Source organism: Danio rerio, chromosome 20 (assembly GCF_052040795.2).
Source record: "Danio rerio strain M-AB ecotype USA chromosome 20, GRCz13ab, whole genome shotgun sequence".
NCBI lineage: Eukaryota > Metazoa > Chordata > Actinopteri > Cypriniformes > Danionidae > Danio > Danio rerio.
This window is the reverse complement of record NC_141040.1, coordinates 7,037,103-7,053,363: the sequence shown is the minus strand read 5'-3', so window position 1 is coordinate 7,053,363 and position 16,261 is coordinate 7,037,103. Positions and strand designations below refer to the sequence as shown.

Here is a 16,261-nt window from a genome sequence, read left to right as displayed (position 1 = left end):
AAAGAATATTGAATGTTGTTCTGTGTCCATGATGGAACTTGCAAGCATGTACCCTTGTCCCTCACGCTGTATTTCTGTTGTCTAAGTTAAGCGGGCTGTGTGCACGCAAGAGATGTGCTTATTTAAATTTGCCTTATGATAATACTATGTAGGCACATTTATACATACAGTTTTTAAACTTTTACAACAACCGTAAAGCAAAACAGATGCATTTCCCATGCAAAAAAATAAATTAAAAAATAGCCAAAAGGCACGTAGGTCTATTTGCGTATTTATTTGTTTATAATATATAGTGTGGATTATAATATAATAAAACAGAGAGATTAACTCTTTGTCATGGACATTATTTCTAAGAATAAGCTAAAAAAGTTGTCTGTAGCAGGGTGGTGCTGACATCACAGGCGAGCGCCCTGAAGGCACTGTAGTCTGTTTATAGCCTAATGTTAGCTTTTTAACTCTTGCGTTTGCATTTAAGATTCAAAAGGGCTCAAAGTTGTATTTTGGTGTGAGGATTATCCGGCTGGACAAAATGTGTAAGTGTAATGAACTGTGTTTGAACACAAAGCTTATTATTTGCAATCTTCGAAAAGCCTATGGAAAAATCCTATAGGGATTTTATTGAGGGAACCAGTTTTATGCTAGTAGCCGATTAGCCTACAAGGTGATGTCATAGTTTCTCCACTCTATAGCCGACACAGATAAACCTAAAAGTAACATTAAACAATAAAATAAATCATGATCAAGTAAAATTGTAATTATGAAGTAAATAAAACAGTTACCAATCAAAACATGGTCAAACGGCTGGAATATCCAATGCACGTGAGAACAATACAACTTAACGCTTTTTAAGAAACCCAACTGCAGTTAGAACAAATGATTGCAAATGTCTATTGGACATGGCTCATTTAAAATCATTACACTACTGCTCCAAGGTTTGGGGTCAGTAGGATTTTTAAACGTTTTGAAATAACCTTCTCCTGCTCACCAAGGCTGCTTTTATTTCATCAAAAATAATGGACAAATTGCAAAGTTGTGAAATGTTATTGCACTATAAAATAACGGTCACACTTTACAATAAGGTTCATTAGTTAATGTTAATTAATGCATTTACTTACATGAACAAACATTGAACAATACATTTACTACTTTATTTGTTCATGTTAGTTAACGTTGGTTAATGAAAATACAGTAGTTCATTGTTAGTTCATGTTAACTCATGGTGCATTAACTAATGTTAACAAGCATGGACTTGAATGTTAATAATGCATTAGTAAATGTTCAATTATGATTAATAAATGCTGTACATGTGCTGTTCATGATTAGTTCATGTTAGTAAATGCATTAACTAACGAACCTTATTGTAAAGTATTACCAAAATAACTGTTTAAAGTAGTTTATTGTTTGATTTAATCATTTATTCCAGTGATTTTAAAGATGAATTTTTAGCTTCTTTACTACAGTCTTCAGAGTCACATCATCCTTCAAAAATCACTCTAATATTAATATTAATTATCATTATTAATGGTTATAAAAGCAATAATGACTGGAGTAATAATTTCATTCAAAACTACATACAATAAGAAGCAGGTATTATGTCGCCTTGATGAACAGAATAATTTTATTTTATTTTAAACTTTTCACCCTTATTGTAACTACTGCCTGCATGACAGAAAGCAAAACTCTGAAAAATGTGGATGGTACTCATCTGCTAAAATGACCATAGCCCTCTGTATGACCTACAGCGAATTTGTGGTATACCCACACACTAATGCTGTTAAGATTTGTGCCAGTGTCTGTTTTTATTCATCACCCTCAGATTACCGTATCTGCATATCACTGCAAAGGTTGCAATGCTTTGGTCCAACTGAAAGCAAGCATTCAAAGTGCAGGCAAACACTAATACTAGTTTGGCAAACAAAAATACTCACTTATCTAATCTTTTGGCACGATACTTCTTGTTTACAGCCACATGACACCATACTGTTACCATGGATGTCCAAAACATAATTTTGGGAGTGACTCCTGTGCTCCATACATACAGAAAGATAATTAAAGGGAGTGATTTCTGCATTTAAATGCGGTTGTCACTCCCAAAACTTTACAGTGTGTATGTGGACGACGTGTCTATATGGTCAACCAAACTCTTCTATTTCAGAAGAGCACGAAAAATCCCAGTTTTGGTGACTCATTTAGCATATGAACTACTGTGTTGAGGTTGAATCGTGGATTTAAGATTAACAGTTCATTCTGATCCCCACTACTCTTCAATATTGAAGGCAAGATTGGTCAACACTCCAGATCATGAGTAGTTTTGTTTCATGCAGCGATGAGTAGTTTTGCTGCTATAATTGTCATTCAAGAGTTAGAACACTTAGATATTGCTTGACAACTGTTAGCAGGTTTGGCATGCTGACCCGGGAGAGAACCCTGAGCTCGGAGATAGTTGAGCCCAGGGCTCCCGCCAGGTCCCTAAAGCATGAGAGGGGAGTATGGTGGATGGGGGGTTTCTTCGGAAAACGAAGATAAGGGAGTAAATCTAGCTAGGCTACTTGTTGGCTGCGTCCGAAACCGCATACTTCCATACTATATAGTATTCTAAAATCAGTATGCGAGCCGAGTAGTATGTCCGAATTCATAGAATTCGAAAATCAGTATGTGAGAAGTACCCGGATGACTTACTACTTCCGGCGAGATTCTGGAGTACGCATCGCATGCATGCTGCGCTATCCCATGATGCCCCGCGAGCGAATTCATGAATGGGAGTAAAGCGACGCAATTGACGCAGGTAGGTCACGTGCTTTTGACAAAATGGCGGATGTAGTACGTCTGAATTCCATTCATACTTTTCACGTTCATACTGTATAGAACGTACTTTTTTAACGGCCGAGTAGTACGTTTAAATTCAAATGCAGCACCTACTGAGTAGTAGGCGGTTTCAGACGCAGCCATAGTGCGTTAAGATAGATCTGATTGGCTAACTAATGAATGTAGATGGGTGGCCAGCTGCAGTCAATCATATCACGTGCTCCTCTCGAAATTAGTTTGAAAAACTTCACTTAATAAAAGTTGATGTATAAAAAATAATAAGAAATTATTCTCTATATGTACCTAGTTATTTAATAAATAACCCAAAGCAATTCATACTGAACCCACAAGGCAAATGTCTTAACTTTTTACCCCCTAACCTGCTCAGGTGTCTGGTCAGACCTTTAAATATCGCATCCATGTGGACTCTTGAAGACCTCTACTTCTGACCTGTATGCATGCTGTGTGTCGTGACTAATTGTAATAGCTTTCCTTCTCAGCTCAGCCTGGATTAATGGTATCATCCCCTCGGGGTCTCACGGCTCTTTCCTCTTCTGCATTTTCACTGTTCCAGGACCTGTATTATCAGTCGTACTCTCAGGTGGGCGTCCTGTTCGCCTCCATCCCCAACTTTAATGACTTCTACATTGAGCTGGATGGAAACAACATGGGTGTGGAGTGCCTCCGGCTGCTCAACGAGATCATCGCCGACTTTGATGCGGTGAGAATTCCTTGTTTCCCAGCCCAAGAAATGTATGTTTTGGCTCAGTGTCTGAGTTACCTTAATCCTACCCCAGGCTTCATTTATTTCTCCATCACGTTGTCCTTTCTCTTTCTCTGTCTGCAGCTGATGGATAAGGAATGCTACAGAGACATTGAGAAGATCAAAACTATTGGAAGTACGTACATGGCTGCTGTCGGACTCGTCCCTACTGAGGAATCTAAGGTATACAGAGTGTTTTTGTGTTTGTCTGTGCAGTGAATGTCAAAGTTAGAGAATGGACTGGTGATGTCTAGTACACTTCATACAAATCTACAGTGAGCCTCTACACTTCATACAAATAGAAGTGTACAGTACATCTGAAAAGTATTCAAAGTGCTTCACTTTTCCCCCATTTTTTTTTCTTATTCTAAAATGGATTAAATTAATTTATTTTCTCAATTCTACACACAATACCCCATAATGACAATGTGAAAAAGATATAGTTTTTTAATTGTTACAAATTTATTAAAAATAAAAGACCTTAAAATTACGTTCATAAGTATTCTCAGCCTTTGCTCAATAGTCTGTTGATGCACCTTTGGCATCGATTACAGACTCAAGTCTATTTGAATATGATGCCACAAGCTTGGCACACCTGTCTTTGGGAATTTTTGCCCATTCCTCTTTGCTGTCCCTTTTAAGCTCTATCAGGTTGGTTGGTAAGGGACGAAGTACAGCCATTTTCAGATCTCTCCAGAGGTGTTAATTAGGATTTAGGTCTGGGCTCTGGCTTGGCCACTCAAGGACATTCACCGAGTTGCTGTGAATCCACTCCATTGATATTTTGGGGGGGAACTTTGGGTCATTGTCCTGCTGGAAGATGATCCGTCGCCCCAGTCTAAGGTCGAGAGCACTCTGAAGCAGGTTTTCATTCAGGATGTCTCTGTACATTTCTGCATTCATCTTTCCCTCTATCCTGACTAGTCTTCCAGTTCCTGCTGCTGAAAAACATCCCCACAGCATGATGCTGCCACCACCATGCTTCACTGTAGGGATGGTATTGGCCTGGTGATGAGCCGTGCCTGGTCTTCTCCAAACGTAACACCCTGCATTTACTCCAAAGAGTTCAATTTTAGTCTCATCAGAACAGAGAATTTAGTTTCTTATGGTCTGAGAGTCCTTCAGATGCCTTTTGACAAATTCCAGGCAGGGAGTGGCTTCCGTCTGGCCACTCTACCATACAGGTCTGATTGGTGGATTGCTGCACAGATGGTTGTCCTTCTCTAAGGTTCTCCTCTTTCCACAGAAGAACGCTGGAGCTCAGACAGAGTGACTATCCTGACTGAGCACCTCCTCCCTCGATCACTCAGCTTAGATGGCCGGCCAGCACTAGAAAGAGCCCTGGTGGTACCAAACGTCTTCCACTTATGGATGATGGAGGCCACTGTGCTCATTAAAACTTTCAGAGCCCCAGAAATGTTTCTGTTACCTTCCCCAGCCTTGTGCGTTAAGACAATCCTGTCTCAGAGGTCTACAGATAATTCCTTTGTCTTCATGCTTGTTTTGTGCTTTGACATGCACTGTCAACCCTGGGCCCTTATATAGACAGGTGTATGCCTTTTCAGATCATGTTCAATCAACTAAATTTACCAAAGGTGAACTCTAATGAAGCTGCTGAAACATCTCAAGATGGATCAGTGGAAACAGAATGTACCTGAGCTCAATTTAGAGCTTCACAGCAAAGACTGTCAATACTTGTGTAAACGTGATTTTTGAAAAATCTGCAATAATTTCAAAAATAATTTTTCACATTGTCATTATGGGGTATTAGAATTATGAGGAAATAAATTAATTTAATTCATTTTGCAATAAGGCTGTAACAAAAAAATGTAGAAAAAGTGAAGCGCTATAAATACTTTCTGGATACCTACTTTCTGTTTTAACAAACCTTTATATCAACTACTTTTGTAACTCAGAAATTCATTCATTCATTAATCCTTTTATTAATCTGGGGTTTTCACAGCGGAATGAACCGCCAACTTATCCAACATTGTTTAAAACAACGGATGCCAACGGTATTTCCGCTGTAAAAGATCTCTCGGCTGTGTATTTTAAACATGGCGGGTTATTTGTTTTCATTCTGGCTTGTTGCGTAAGCAAATGTCGGATCTCTGTAAAGCAATAGCTTTCAGCTGCGCGTCTAGCTCCACCTTTTGGAACCCTATCTTGTGTTTGGTACCCTTTCGAAAGAGTGCTGAAAAAGTGGTACAGTTCGGTTCAGTACACTTTTTGACAGTGGAAATAGTTATAAAAGTGAACCAAACTTAATCGTACCGTACCACTCAGTGGAAACGGGCCATAAGATACCTACTGACGTTTTTCGTGTTATACTTGTGTATTTGATTAATTACCAGCATAACTTAAACAAGGTACCAGCACAAAAACATAACCAGTCAAATATAGTTTGATTATCATTTTTTAAAATTGAAATCAAAACCGTGAACCTCAATCACAGGTTTTTCTAAAGGAAAACATTCCCATATACTAATAAAAATATTTTTTTTTGCCCATCTTACACCCAGCATAAAAGTGGTTCTACATGACTATCTTTCTCTTTGCTCTTTTTCTCCCTAAATAGGTAAAGAAGTCCATTTCAGCGCACCTCTGCACAGTGGCTGATTATGCCATCGAGATGTTTGACGTCCTGGATGCCATCAACTACCAGTCCTACAATGACTTTGTGCTTCGAGTTGGTGAGTGACCTTGTTAGAGCGAGGTGTTTGTAAAACAGTATGTGCGCTTGTGTGTAAGTAGAGGAAATGCGCCACTAATTGTCCACATTGTGCCGGACATCCCGCATCCAGTAGGATGTCCTGAGGTATATATAGCAAACACACAGTTACAAACATGCATTACAAACAAACATACTTCATTAAAGATGCAAAACATATTTGTCCACTCACCTCATTATTAAAACATTAACCGTATGCCTCCCTTCTGCTTTGGTTATGTCTGGATGACTTTTTTTGTGTGTGTGTGTGTGTATGCGGACAGACAGCAGAAGCTGATGGTTTAGATCATGGAGCTACTCATAAAATTTACCCGCTGTAAATCATGTTTAATGAGAAGGGCAGACAGAACGGAGTGCGGGTGCAATCCTGGAAAACTCCTTCAAATGAGCAATCTGTAATTACATTTTTAAGCCGCTTGGCAAGCCACATTTGCAAAATAGAAAATTGCAGTTATGAGAAGGAATTTTGGTATATACTAATATTAACATGTAATAACTTTCTTGCCTCTGGAACTAATTTTCTGCTGATGTAACCAAGGCCACATGGACAGGACATACACACACCCACACCCACACACACACACACAAACAAAAAGGATTAGATGAGATTGTATTATATACTTTAATCAAGCAAGGTTTCAGCAAAGTGTGACAGACATTTTTATTGTTACAAAACATTTATATTTCAAATAAATGCAGTTTTTATGAATTTTAGGATTTGATTACGGTTTTCAGAAATGATTTTTGACATTTTCACAATATCAGATATGATATTTTCATGTTAAATGATATTAATGATAAAAAACATTTGATTTAATTAAGTGTTTTAGTTAATATCTATTTATTTATCATTACGCTAAGGTAATTGCAACTAAAATAATTTTTATATAATTGTACGTACAAATTTAAACTAGAAAAATTAATTGAGCAATATCACATTAGTAGCAGTGTAATATGACTGTGTATTGGTTCACCAGTGACGATATACAACCTTATTGCACTGATGCTTGTGTGATTTTTGGTTTTATACAACAATTCGACAACAAGAACCGAGCAAGAACCATTGCTACTTCACCAACATTACTTTAGAGCTAGTATTTGAATGATTCTCTAGCGTGATGTCTAAAGTAATGACAAAACAGGTGATTTTGCTTACATTTTAAGATGATAAAGCTGAACGGCATGAAATGCCATCAGTCTACAGAGATATCTCCCAGTATTTCTCTTTTGCAAACACAATAATTAACCCAGAAAAAGCTAAAGCAATGCAAACACTACCCGATTACTATTGTGTTTGTGATAAGGAAAAATGCTAAACACATCCGGGCATTTCTTCTTTCTTTCTTTTTACTGAACAAGTCTGCAATAAAAAAACTACAGCCTCATTAGAAACAAACAGATGGCCAATTAAAAAGTAACTCAGGGTTTATACAAAAAGTGTCCAACACAAATTACGTACATTCCTGATATGCGAGTACGGTCTCACTCAATACACTACAATTATATGGTATAAATAAGGCACTACAACATACAAAAGAGAGAGATCAACTTAGAATGTCACTTGCCTGTTTGATAACAATTTGATCAACTGTAGTTTGAAATTTCACAGAATTTTCCTTCTCAAAGGGCTTATTATGTGGTCTCTGTCAAAATCTTGTGGATGGACAGCATCAACCATCTTTACTCTGCTAGTATGATAGGCTGATAGACAGGGCCGAAGTGGGACTCCTTTTCAGCCCTGGAGTTTCAAGCCTCAGACTGGCCCACCTCAGTTCACGACTGACTATATTAAAATAAGGTCATTTCCAAATCAGTTTCTAATGACACTATCACGCTTTTTTTTGAGAAAACAGCTGCTTTAGAACTTTAAATATTCAACAACCCTAAAAGTATTATATGTCTTAACAATAAAAATGAAAAAAAAAAAAATTACTCAGACGAGGATCGAACCCTGGTCTGCTGCATTGTAAACTAACATGCTATCCACTGAACCACAACAGCTGCTTATTGAGTAGTGACTCATCTAAGTTATATCATCATTAACCTGCAGGCTGCATCTTGCTCACTGAGCTGCGAGAAAATAGATAAAAAGAGTAGAGCTGCGGTAAAATAATGAAAAAAAGGCTGTGGTCAAGTAAATAAATAAATAAATTTAAAAAGTGTGACTGCTGAGAGCAACAGATTCTGGAGCTAGGGATACCGGCCCTCGCGGCCAAAAAAACGGACCGGCCCACCGGGAATTCTCCCGTTCCCCCGATTAGCCAATCCGGGCCTGCTGATAGATGCCAACACGCTGTATCATCGAAATTAGAAATGTTTAAAATAGGCACTATCCATATAAACAAACTGCATAGTTGCAATCTAAACAACTACATTCTTGACTAAAACACCTTAAAAGTGCATTATGTTGTCCAAAAGTTGCAGTATTTGTCAAACTGTAGTGAGTTTATTGATCTGCTGTCACTCTATGTGGGCTGTGTAATACACAAGGGTGAGGAGGCTGTATGAGTGCTGTTATTACGGTCATATCGCACGGCCAATCAGATTCAAGAACCAGACAGAACTGTTGTATAATATAAAATAATGTAAAAACTTCACACTTTTACCTAAAAATATTGTAACTTTTCAGTGATGCTAAAATTACACTAAATATTAATACAAATGCACACCTGCTGACATGGCCTACTTACTAAACTAATACTTGCCTGCATCAAAAATTTAATGAAGTTTTGATATCTCATATTTCTGCCACAAAAACCTGGGCACTGTTAATGCTACTAGTAAATAAAAAGCTTCTGAATGTCTGGATTGGTGTGCGACAGTCTTACACCTGCAAATAAAAGCTATGTTTCTTTTCACTAAAACTGGTTTATTAAACATTTGTGGAGTTTATCAGTAAAAGATCAATCTGAATAAATTAATTAGACTAAAATTCACTGGATTTTCTAGGGCTGAGCTGATAAAGGGTCAACCATGGTTACATGTTTGCAGCTTTGTTGAACACATGAGACTTTAAAATCATTCCAATCTCAACAAGGAGGTTGAATTTGATTATGGATTTTGTTGATTCACTGATCAGGTATTAATGTGGGTCCAGTGGTTGCCGGAGTAATCGGGGCTCGCAGGCCTCAATACGACATCTGGGGAAACACAGTCAACGTCGCCAGCAGAATGGACAGCACTGGAGTTCAGGGAAAGATACAGGTAAAACACTTGCAAATAAGCACTAATAATGCTCATTTCATTACCTTAATCCAACCCAGGCTCATTCTGAAAACGTAGTCCCGTGGAGGTTACGTCCCGAACGCTACTGGGGGGGTGGGGGGGGTGGTATGACGCCGTTACTTTTTGTGCTTATCGGCTGAGGGCTTTCCCGTCGCAACCAGTTTGTTCAGTTAGCTTATCGTGTACGTCGGCGGACTTGAGAAGCAGAGAGGGGCTGACCATGACAATGACAACCGGGCTCGAGTCCGGGGAAGAGCGGTTCCAGAAATCAGGTAAGACGAAAACAAAATCCAAAAAATAAAGTGAACAAGTTCACAACAGGGTAAGAATGTGGTAAGATTCGAAAACATGGTAAAAAACAGACGAGGGCTTTCCTATTTCTGGACGGCTTTTGTGAATTGTTGGTCGGGTTTAGGGAAGTAAGCGGGTTGACAGGTCAATCGGTAAAATTGGTTGGGTTAAAGGAAGGAGGAGAGTGGGTCAGCCGATTGTCTGGTTGATTCAGTGAGACAGACGGTTGTTTGACAGCGGCCTCTGGTGGATCAATGCTAGAACAGCATGTGCACGAACAGCACTCGCAAGAGAAATTTGACATACGAAAAAGCAACGGAACGGATTTCGCAGTCTCCAGAAACGTCCACGGGACTAAGTTTTCAGAATGAGCCTGGGTTGACTAAATCGAATACAAAAATGTTCATGGAAAATAAGGGCAATAAAAGGAAACTTTTATATCTTATATTTGTAATAAACTGTATTACAACTGTAATAAATCTGGTCATGATCTTGAGTATTTTAGCGTGTCTGTAAAACGCTATCTGTAATTTAAATTTATTTGAATTATTGGTGATGTCATTTTCAAGAGAGGTTTCTTGATTTACCAGTTTTCAGTTTTTATTATGTAGACAGAGAGGCTGTCAAGTACCAGTTTGGTAACACTTCAGGGGGTGTTCATAAGACTGTCATGACATCTTTATAATCATCCCATGAGATTTTATGCATGCTTATGACAACTGTCATTATGTGTCTTTCATTAGGTTGTGTTTTTAAATGCAATGAGGACTTTCTTTGTCAGGACAACTTGACATAAATACATACACCACTCTTTGTCCAAGTTACCAAGTAAACATCACTTGTCATAAATCTGTCAACAACATAATTGTCATGAAGCCACTATAATTGTGTCATGGATATTTTTCTGATAATTGTTTTTTCAGTGTCACAAAACAAATTTGTCATAAAAACTTCTAATCAAGTGTCAATGCTTTGTCAAATAATTTTGGAAAGTTTTTGTTCATATTTAATGACATTTAAAAGACATTTTAAAGACTCGAATTGTATCACTGTAGTTGAGGTAAAGAAAAGATGCTGTTATAAAATTCATGACATGATTATAATGGCCACAAGTTAATGTTTCTAGTGCAGAAGCATTCATTTAAAAAACAAATTGCCTGAATATTTACTCTTCCTGGTGTGATTTTAAACCATTGAGTTTTTTCTCCTGTTGAACAAAGAAGATATTTTGGTGGTTGCTGGGACACATTGACTTGCACAGCAGGAATAAAGTACTTTGGAATCAAAGGGTCTTCTTTGAAACAAATGAATAGGGTTTGAACAAGTGAAAGTTGAAAAAAATTAAGAAAAAAAAATTTTTTTTTAAATTTGCTGTTGTACATTACCTGTAAGTCTTGCCATGTTGTAAGAGCAACAAATAATAACTTCTTGTTGATCATTTGGAAAAGTGGCAGAGGGTAGATTTTTCCATCTGTTGAACTGCATCTCAAATACTGCAGAAGACCTACTGGAACACGCATGGCCCCAAGATTCTCACAGAAATCAGTCAAGTTTAGTGAAGGGAAAAAGGTGAAGTTTGGGGTTGCATTCAGTGTGGGGGTGTGCGAGAAATCTGCAGAGTGGATGGCAACATCAACAGCCTGTGGTATCAAGACATTTGTGCTGCCTATTACATTACAAACCACAGGAGAGGGCAGATTCTTTAACACGATAGCGCTCCTTCTCATAATTCAGCCTCCACATCAACGCTCCTGAAAGCAAAGAAGGTTAAGGTGCTCCAGGATTGGCCAGCCCACTCACCAGACATGAACATTATTGAGCATGTCTGGGGTAAGATGAAGGAGGAGGCATTGAAGATGAATCCAAATAATCTTGATGAACTCTGGGAGTCCTGCAGGAACGCTTTCTTTGTCATTCCAGATTACCTTTTAATGAGTTGTTTGAGTGATTGCAGAGATGTATGGATGCAGTCCTCCAAGCTTATGGGAGTCATACACAATATCCCTTCTTTTTCCACTGCAGCATGGCTTTATATTATAAGCAAAGTCAGACCTTACTAAATCATGACATGATCATGTTTTATTTTGGTAATATAAGTGTAATCTAGAGGCCTTTGCCTTTCATATAAGCCACTTCTGTTGTCAATTAATCAACTAGAGATTAAGTTATTATTTGCTGTTCCTAAAACTTGAAAAGGCGACAAGACATTTGACAGGTTGTGTGTAATGTATACTCTGTATGAGGTTAAAGTTTATATAAAAAACAGATGCATAATAAGAAAAAGAGAATATCAGATGGAGTATTGTAGTGGTCAAACTTCTTCCATGTTTTCCCAGGTGACAGAGGACGTCTTCCGCCTACTCTCGGGTTATTATCACTTCAACTGTCGTGGCCAAGTCAGCGTAAAGGGCAAAGGTCAAATGCTCACCTACTTTCTGGAGGGCCGATCCCCTCAAGGTGCCCAGCACAGCCGATCCAAGAGTCAAGATCAAGACTCGAGTCCCTGCATCCGGACCAAACTGGGCTCCGCACCCGCCGTCAGCAGCTACGGCGTAAAGAGTCACACCGTGGGACACGTGGGCACCTCAAACAACAGCATTCTGTACCTGCCCTCAGTGTCCGTCGACATGGAGATGGAGGTGTGATCGCCACATAGACGCTTCAGCGGCGACCAATCGATGCATTAGTAAATCAGAGGCAGGGAGGGAAACCCAGCACAAGGTAGGGATGAAGAACAAGGAGTATTTGCACAGAGGAGAGAAACATTCGATCGTGCCAAACTGAGAACGTCCCTCCCCCTTCACGCAAGTACATAATAAGCATGTGTGTGTGTTTACGTGTGCACGTTTGCGTGTGTTTTATTGAGTCTTCCCCAGACCAACAGGATATCAGGGTCTCCTATACGGGAGCATGCGATCTACTGCAAAGGCAGCTTCACACCAGCCGAGGAGACACGTACCCTACGTGTGTGTCTGTGCGTGTGCGTGTGTGTGTGTGTGTGCGTGTGTGTGTTTTCTTGCATCGCAAAATGTCAAGAGATGCCACGGTGATGAATATTGTGAACACGTGAACGGACCAAACCTTTCAATTAATAAAAAGCGCTGTATTTTGTACGTGGGAGGATGTTTAGGAGTTGATGAGCGGGAGAAACTTCACACACGTGTTGGGTTTTTCCAAAAAAAACAACAAGATAAATGGTTCCTCATATTGAGATCTGCTTTGAATAAATTGTTTACATGAAGAACACGTCACGGGTTTACAGACCTGATAGCAAAGTTATTCCCAGCTCTTCGGTTTTCAGGCCCTCTCGTCTGCGCTTGTGGGAAGAAAGAGGGACAGTTCGGCAGAAATACTAAACAACCGCAGTGAATCAGAGACTGCAGAGATTTACTAGCCAATCCTGTTTTGTAATCATTTACAGAAAGTCGGTCGAGTCTGTGACGTGGGTAAATGTTTAACTTTGCGTGGGTTGAATCAGCACAGTTTTCCTGTATATGATGTGTGTACGCACTTGGTGCTTGGACAAAACATCTGTATGCACTTGCTGCTGCCCTTTGCCCTCTGGGATATGCTTTCCAGTAATAACAGATCCCATGTGGAATAATAAGTGTCATATTGATACAATCTAAATGCAGATTCAGTGCTTTATAATATTATAAATGTCACTGATAATACGAATCACAATCAAAAGCAACCCAATTGGCTTCCAGTATGTGATGAAATGGCCTAAAAAGCTATAGTTTGTCAAAGATTTTAAATCTAAAGATTTTACTCACCCTCAGGCCATCCAAGATGTGGTTATTTTGCTTCAGTTTAACAACATGATGATCAGCTGAAAGTGTGGTCCTTAGTGATTCTTAAAATGCAGTCAAGCACTTTAAGGGTAGAGAATAAAACCATATATAGGCACACAAAATTGATACATGTGTTTCCTGATGATACACTGAGGTCTTATGAAGTGAAACGATTGATCTGTGCAAGAAACTGAACATTATTTAGGCCAGTATCTTTAATCCATTGCCCTGGCTAATGGTTTTAGGTTCATTGCATGCTGAGATCCACATAAAAAAATATGTATATTTGTTAAAGGGGTGGTCCACTACGATGTAATATTTTCAACTTTAGTTGATGTGTGATGTAGCTGTGTGTACATAATCAACATCTCTGAATGTAAAATGCTCAAAGTTTAATGCAAAGGAGACATTAGCCCCTTTGACACAGTGATACCGGTTAATATATGGAAAATTTCCGTAATGACTTTACCGGTAAATTCAAAAAAGCTCTGTTCACACAGGCGAGGACGTTACGGATTTTTTCCGGAAAAAAGCATTCATACATCCATTCCAAAATACCGGTAAATTCTGACATCATTAAGCAGAAATTACCTCTAAATGGCTGCGCTTTGACTACATCACAAACTCTGCACATTTGACTACATCACAAACTCTGTGGATGGATCAGTATTGTGAACAACTTCGATGAAAACATATAGAGAAAACCATTCGCATGTCGAGATGTACATGATATGTGTGTGTGCTGGCGCTCATGGGCTGTTTCATGGGCACACGCAAAGCTTGAAAGTAAACAAACAACGACTTATCATAAGCATCTTATCTATAATGAATTACACGATTGACATTAAGATGAACTTATAAACATTATCTGACTAATTTCTAGCAGCTAAATGTGTCTGGAAAAATATTTCAAGGCTTTTATTCTAATAAACCGCGCGGACATGAATGCATCTGACTGTTCTGATTGACTAAAGCAGACGTCTCATGTCAGCACATTCTAGACGTGCACGCGGTCACACAGCGAAGCATCCCGGCAAATTACCGGTAATGTTACAATTTCTCTTTCCGGAAAATAGCCAGAACGAATTTACCGGTATTTTCATAAAGGGCCTGTTCACACACAGACACCGTTCCGGAAAATTGCCGGTAATTTTCCGGAAAGGTGTGTATGTGTGAAAGGGGCTATAGGCTTTTACAGAGTTAGCTTAGCAAAGCCTACAGCGAACAAAGTTTGGGGACTACGAAAAATACATATGGGTTAGTGAGAACATAATCACTTATACATACACAATGTGCATTCACCTCACGCAGCAAAGGGGCGTGGCCAGAGGTGCTGTAATGTATGTAGCAGAGAAAGCTAAAATGCCGACCAAACGCTGCTATTTCCACAGAGCTTCTTCTTTTTCTGTATTTGGGCTTCCAATGGACATGACACAAAGAGAGAAGTGCTTACAATTTAATTTTAATTATGTTTCAGAGAATTATAAAAACATATAAAGCTAGCATTTGACAAAGGACAGCTTCCAGAATCTCTCCTAGTTCACTGCTGGATTTGGCTAAAACTCCTCAAAGAAGCAGCTCCAACCATAATAGGAGGAACCGTGGAATGCGAGCCACAGACTGTGTTTTTATTTGTTAAAATGTATCTATTACATGCATATTGTCTAGCATTAATGGTATGTTGTAGCATGGATGTAAATAACAGGAAATGCTGTTAACAATTTAGCTACAAATTCATATTTATCCATCAAATTGCTGTTAACACACAATCTTCAGCAGTGCTGCAGTGTACCACTATGTGGCTGTTTTCCCTGCATATTACATCTCAAACAAACTTGCAAACGATATTTAAATGTTTCATATTACTTACACATGCTCATTCTGAATATAGGGGCGGGCCTTCTGAGGAACTAGGAAATATGGCAGTCGTTTTCATGTTAGCTGGGTAGCTGTATATAAATAAAGTAAGATTTATGAAAAAAAATAACATGATTTTTTTACAAGTGAAGCATGAGCACACATTGCTTTGCATCTTATAAACACAACCAAGGCTTAAAAATACGCCCTGGACCACCTCTTTAAAAATTAGAACATAAACAAACTAACCTAACCATAACTGAAAAAAATCAGATCCGGTTAGATATTTTTTTCTATTTTCACATTTTTAGTATTTTGAGAGGTGTTTTGACAATTCACAACCATGAAGCCAAAATGTAGAATGCAAACAAATTGACAAACTAATCGAATTCGTCTCACAGCACAGAGCACTTTAAGATAAACTCATCAGAATATAAAGACACAGTGTGGTGCATGGTTGAGAACCACTGCGGTAGGCTACTGTATTCTTGCCTTTCATTGCATTCCCAAGCCATTATTTTTTGTCGCTATACAACTTTAAACTTCTGACACCCCACTTATAACACAGAAGAAGAGTAAGAGAGGAAGTTGACACGCTTGTTGTTAAAGTTACTGGTGACTCGAACAAGCATGGATGGTTCAAGCAGCAGCTCCAGCTCTAGCGATGAAGAAATGATTATTGTTCACCTGAGCAATAAGCATCTCCACGCTCAAATTGCCTCTGGGCATCTTCTTCAATGTGCGCTCGCGTTGACAGTTTTGCGCTTGAGCGTCTCCAAGTGCTGTTTATTGTAA

The 16,261-nt window shown here is 38.8% G+C and overlaps 3 protein-coding genes across 5 annotated transcripts in view; 2 read left to right on the top strand and 1 right to left on the bottom strand.

Moving 5' to 3' along the window:
* adcy1a (adenylate cyclase 1a) overlaps nt 1-13,052 on the top strand; it is a 122,260-nt gene extending 109,208 nt beyond the window's left edge. Inside the window, exons 13-17 of one of the 2 annotated variants that reach the window (XM_087297044.1) lie at nt 3,380-3,526; nt 3,653-3,751; nt 6,147-6,261; nt 9,379-9,503; nt 12,152-13,052. In XM_087297044.1, the coding sequence (XP_087153170.1) occupies nt 3,380-3,526; nt 3,653-3,751; nt 6,147-6,261; nt 9,379-9,503; nt 12,152-12,460 (795 nt within the window). In that variant the 3' untranslated portion in view covers nt 12,461-13,052. 2 annotated transcript variants of the gene reach the window in all.
* Nucleotides 1-16,261, top strand: part of dsc2l (desmocollin 2 like) — a 1,349,056-nt gene that overhangs the window by 416,864 nt on the left and 915,931 nt on the right. The gene's annotated exons all lie outside the window — the stretch shown is intronic.
* The window catches only part of tns3.2 (tensin 3, tandem duplicate 2), an 817,627-nt gene that overhangs the window by 469,327 nt on the left and 332,039 nt on the right, over nt 1-16,261 (bottom strand). The gene's annotated exons all lie outside the window — the stretch shown is intronic.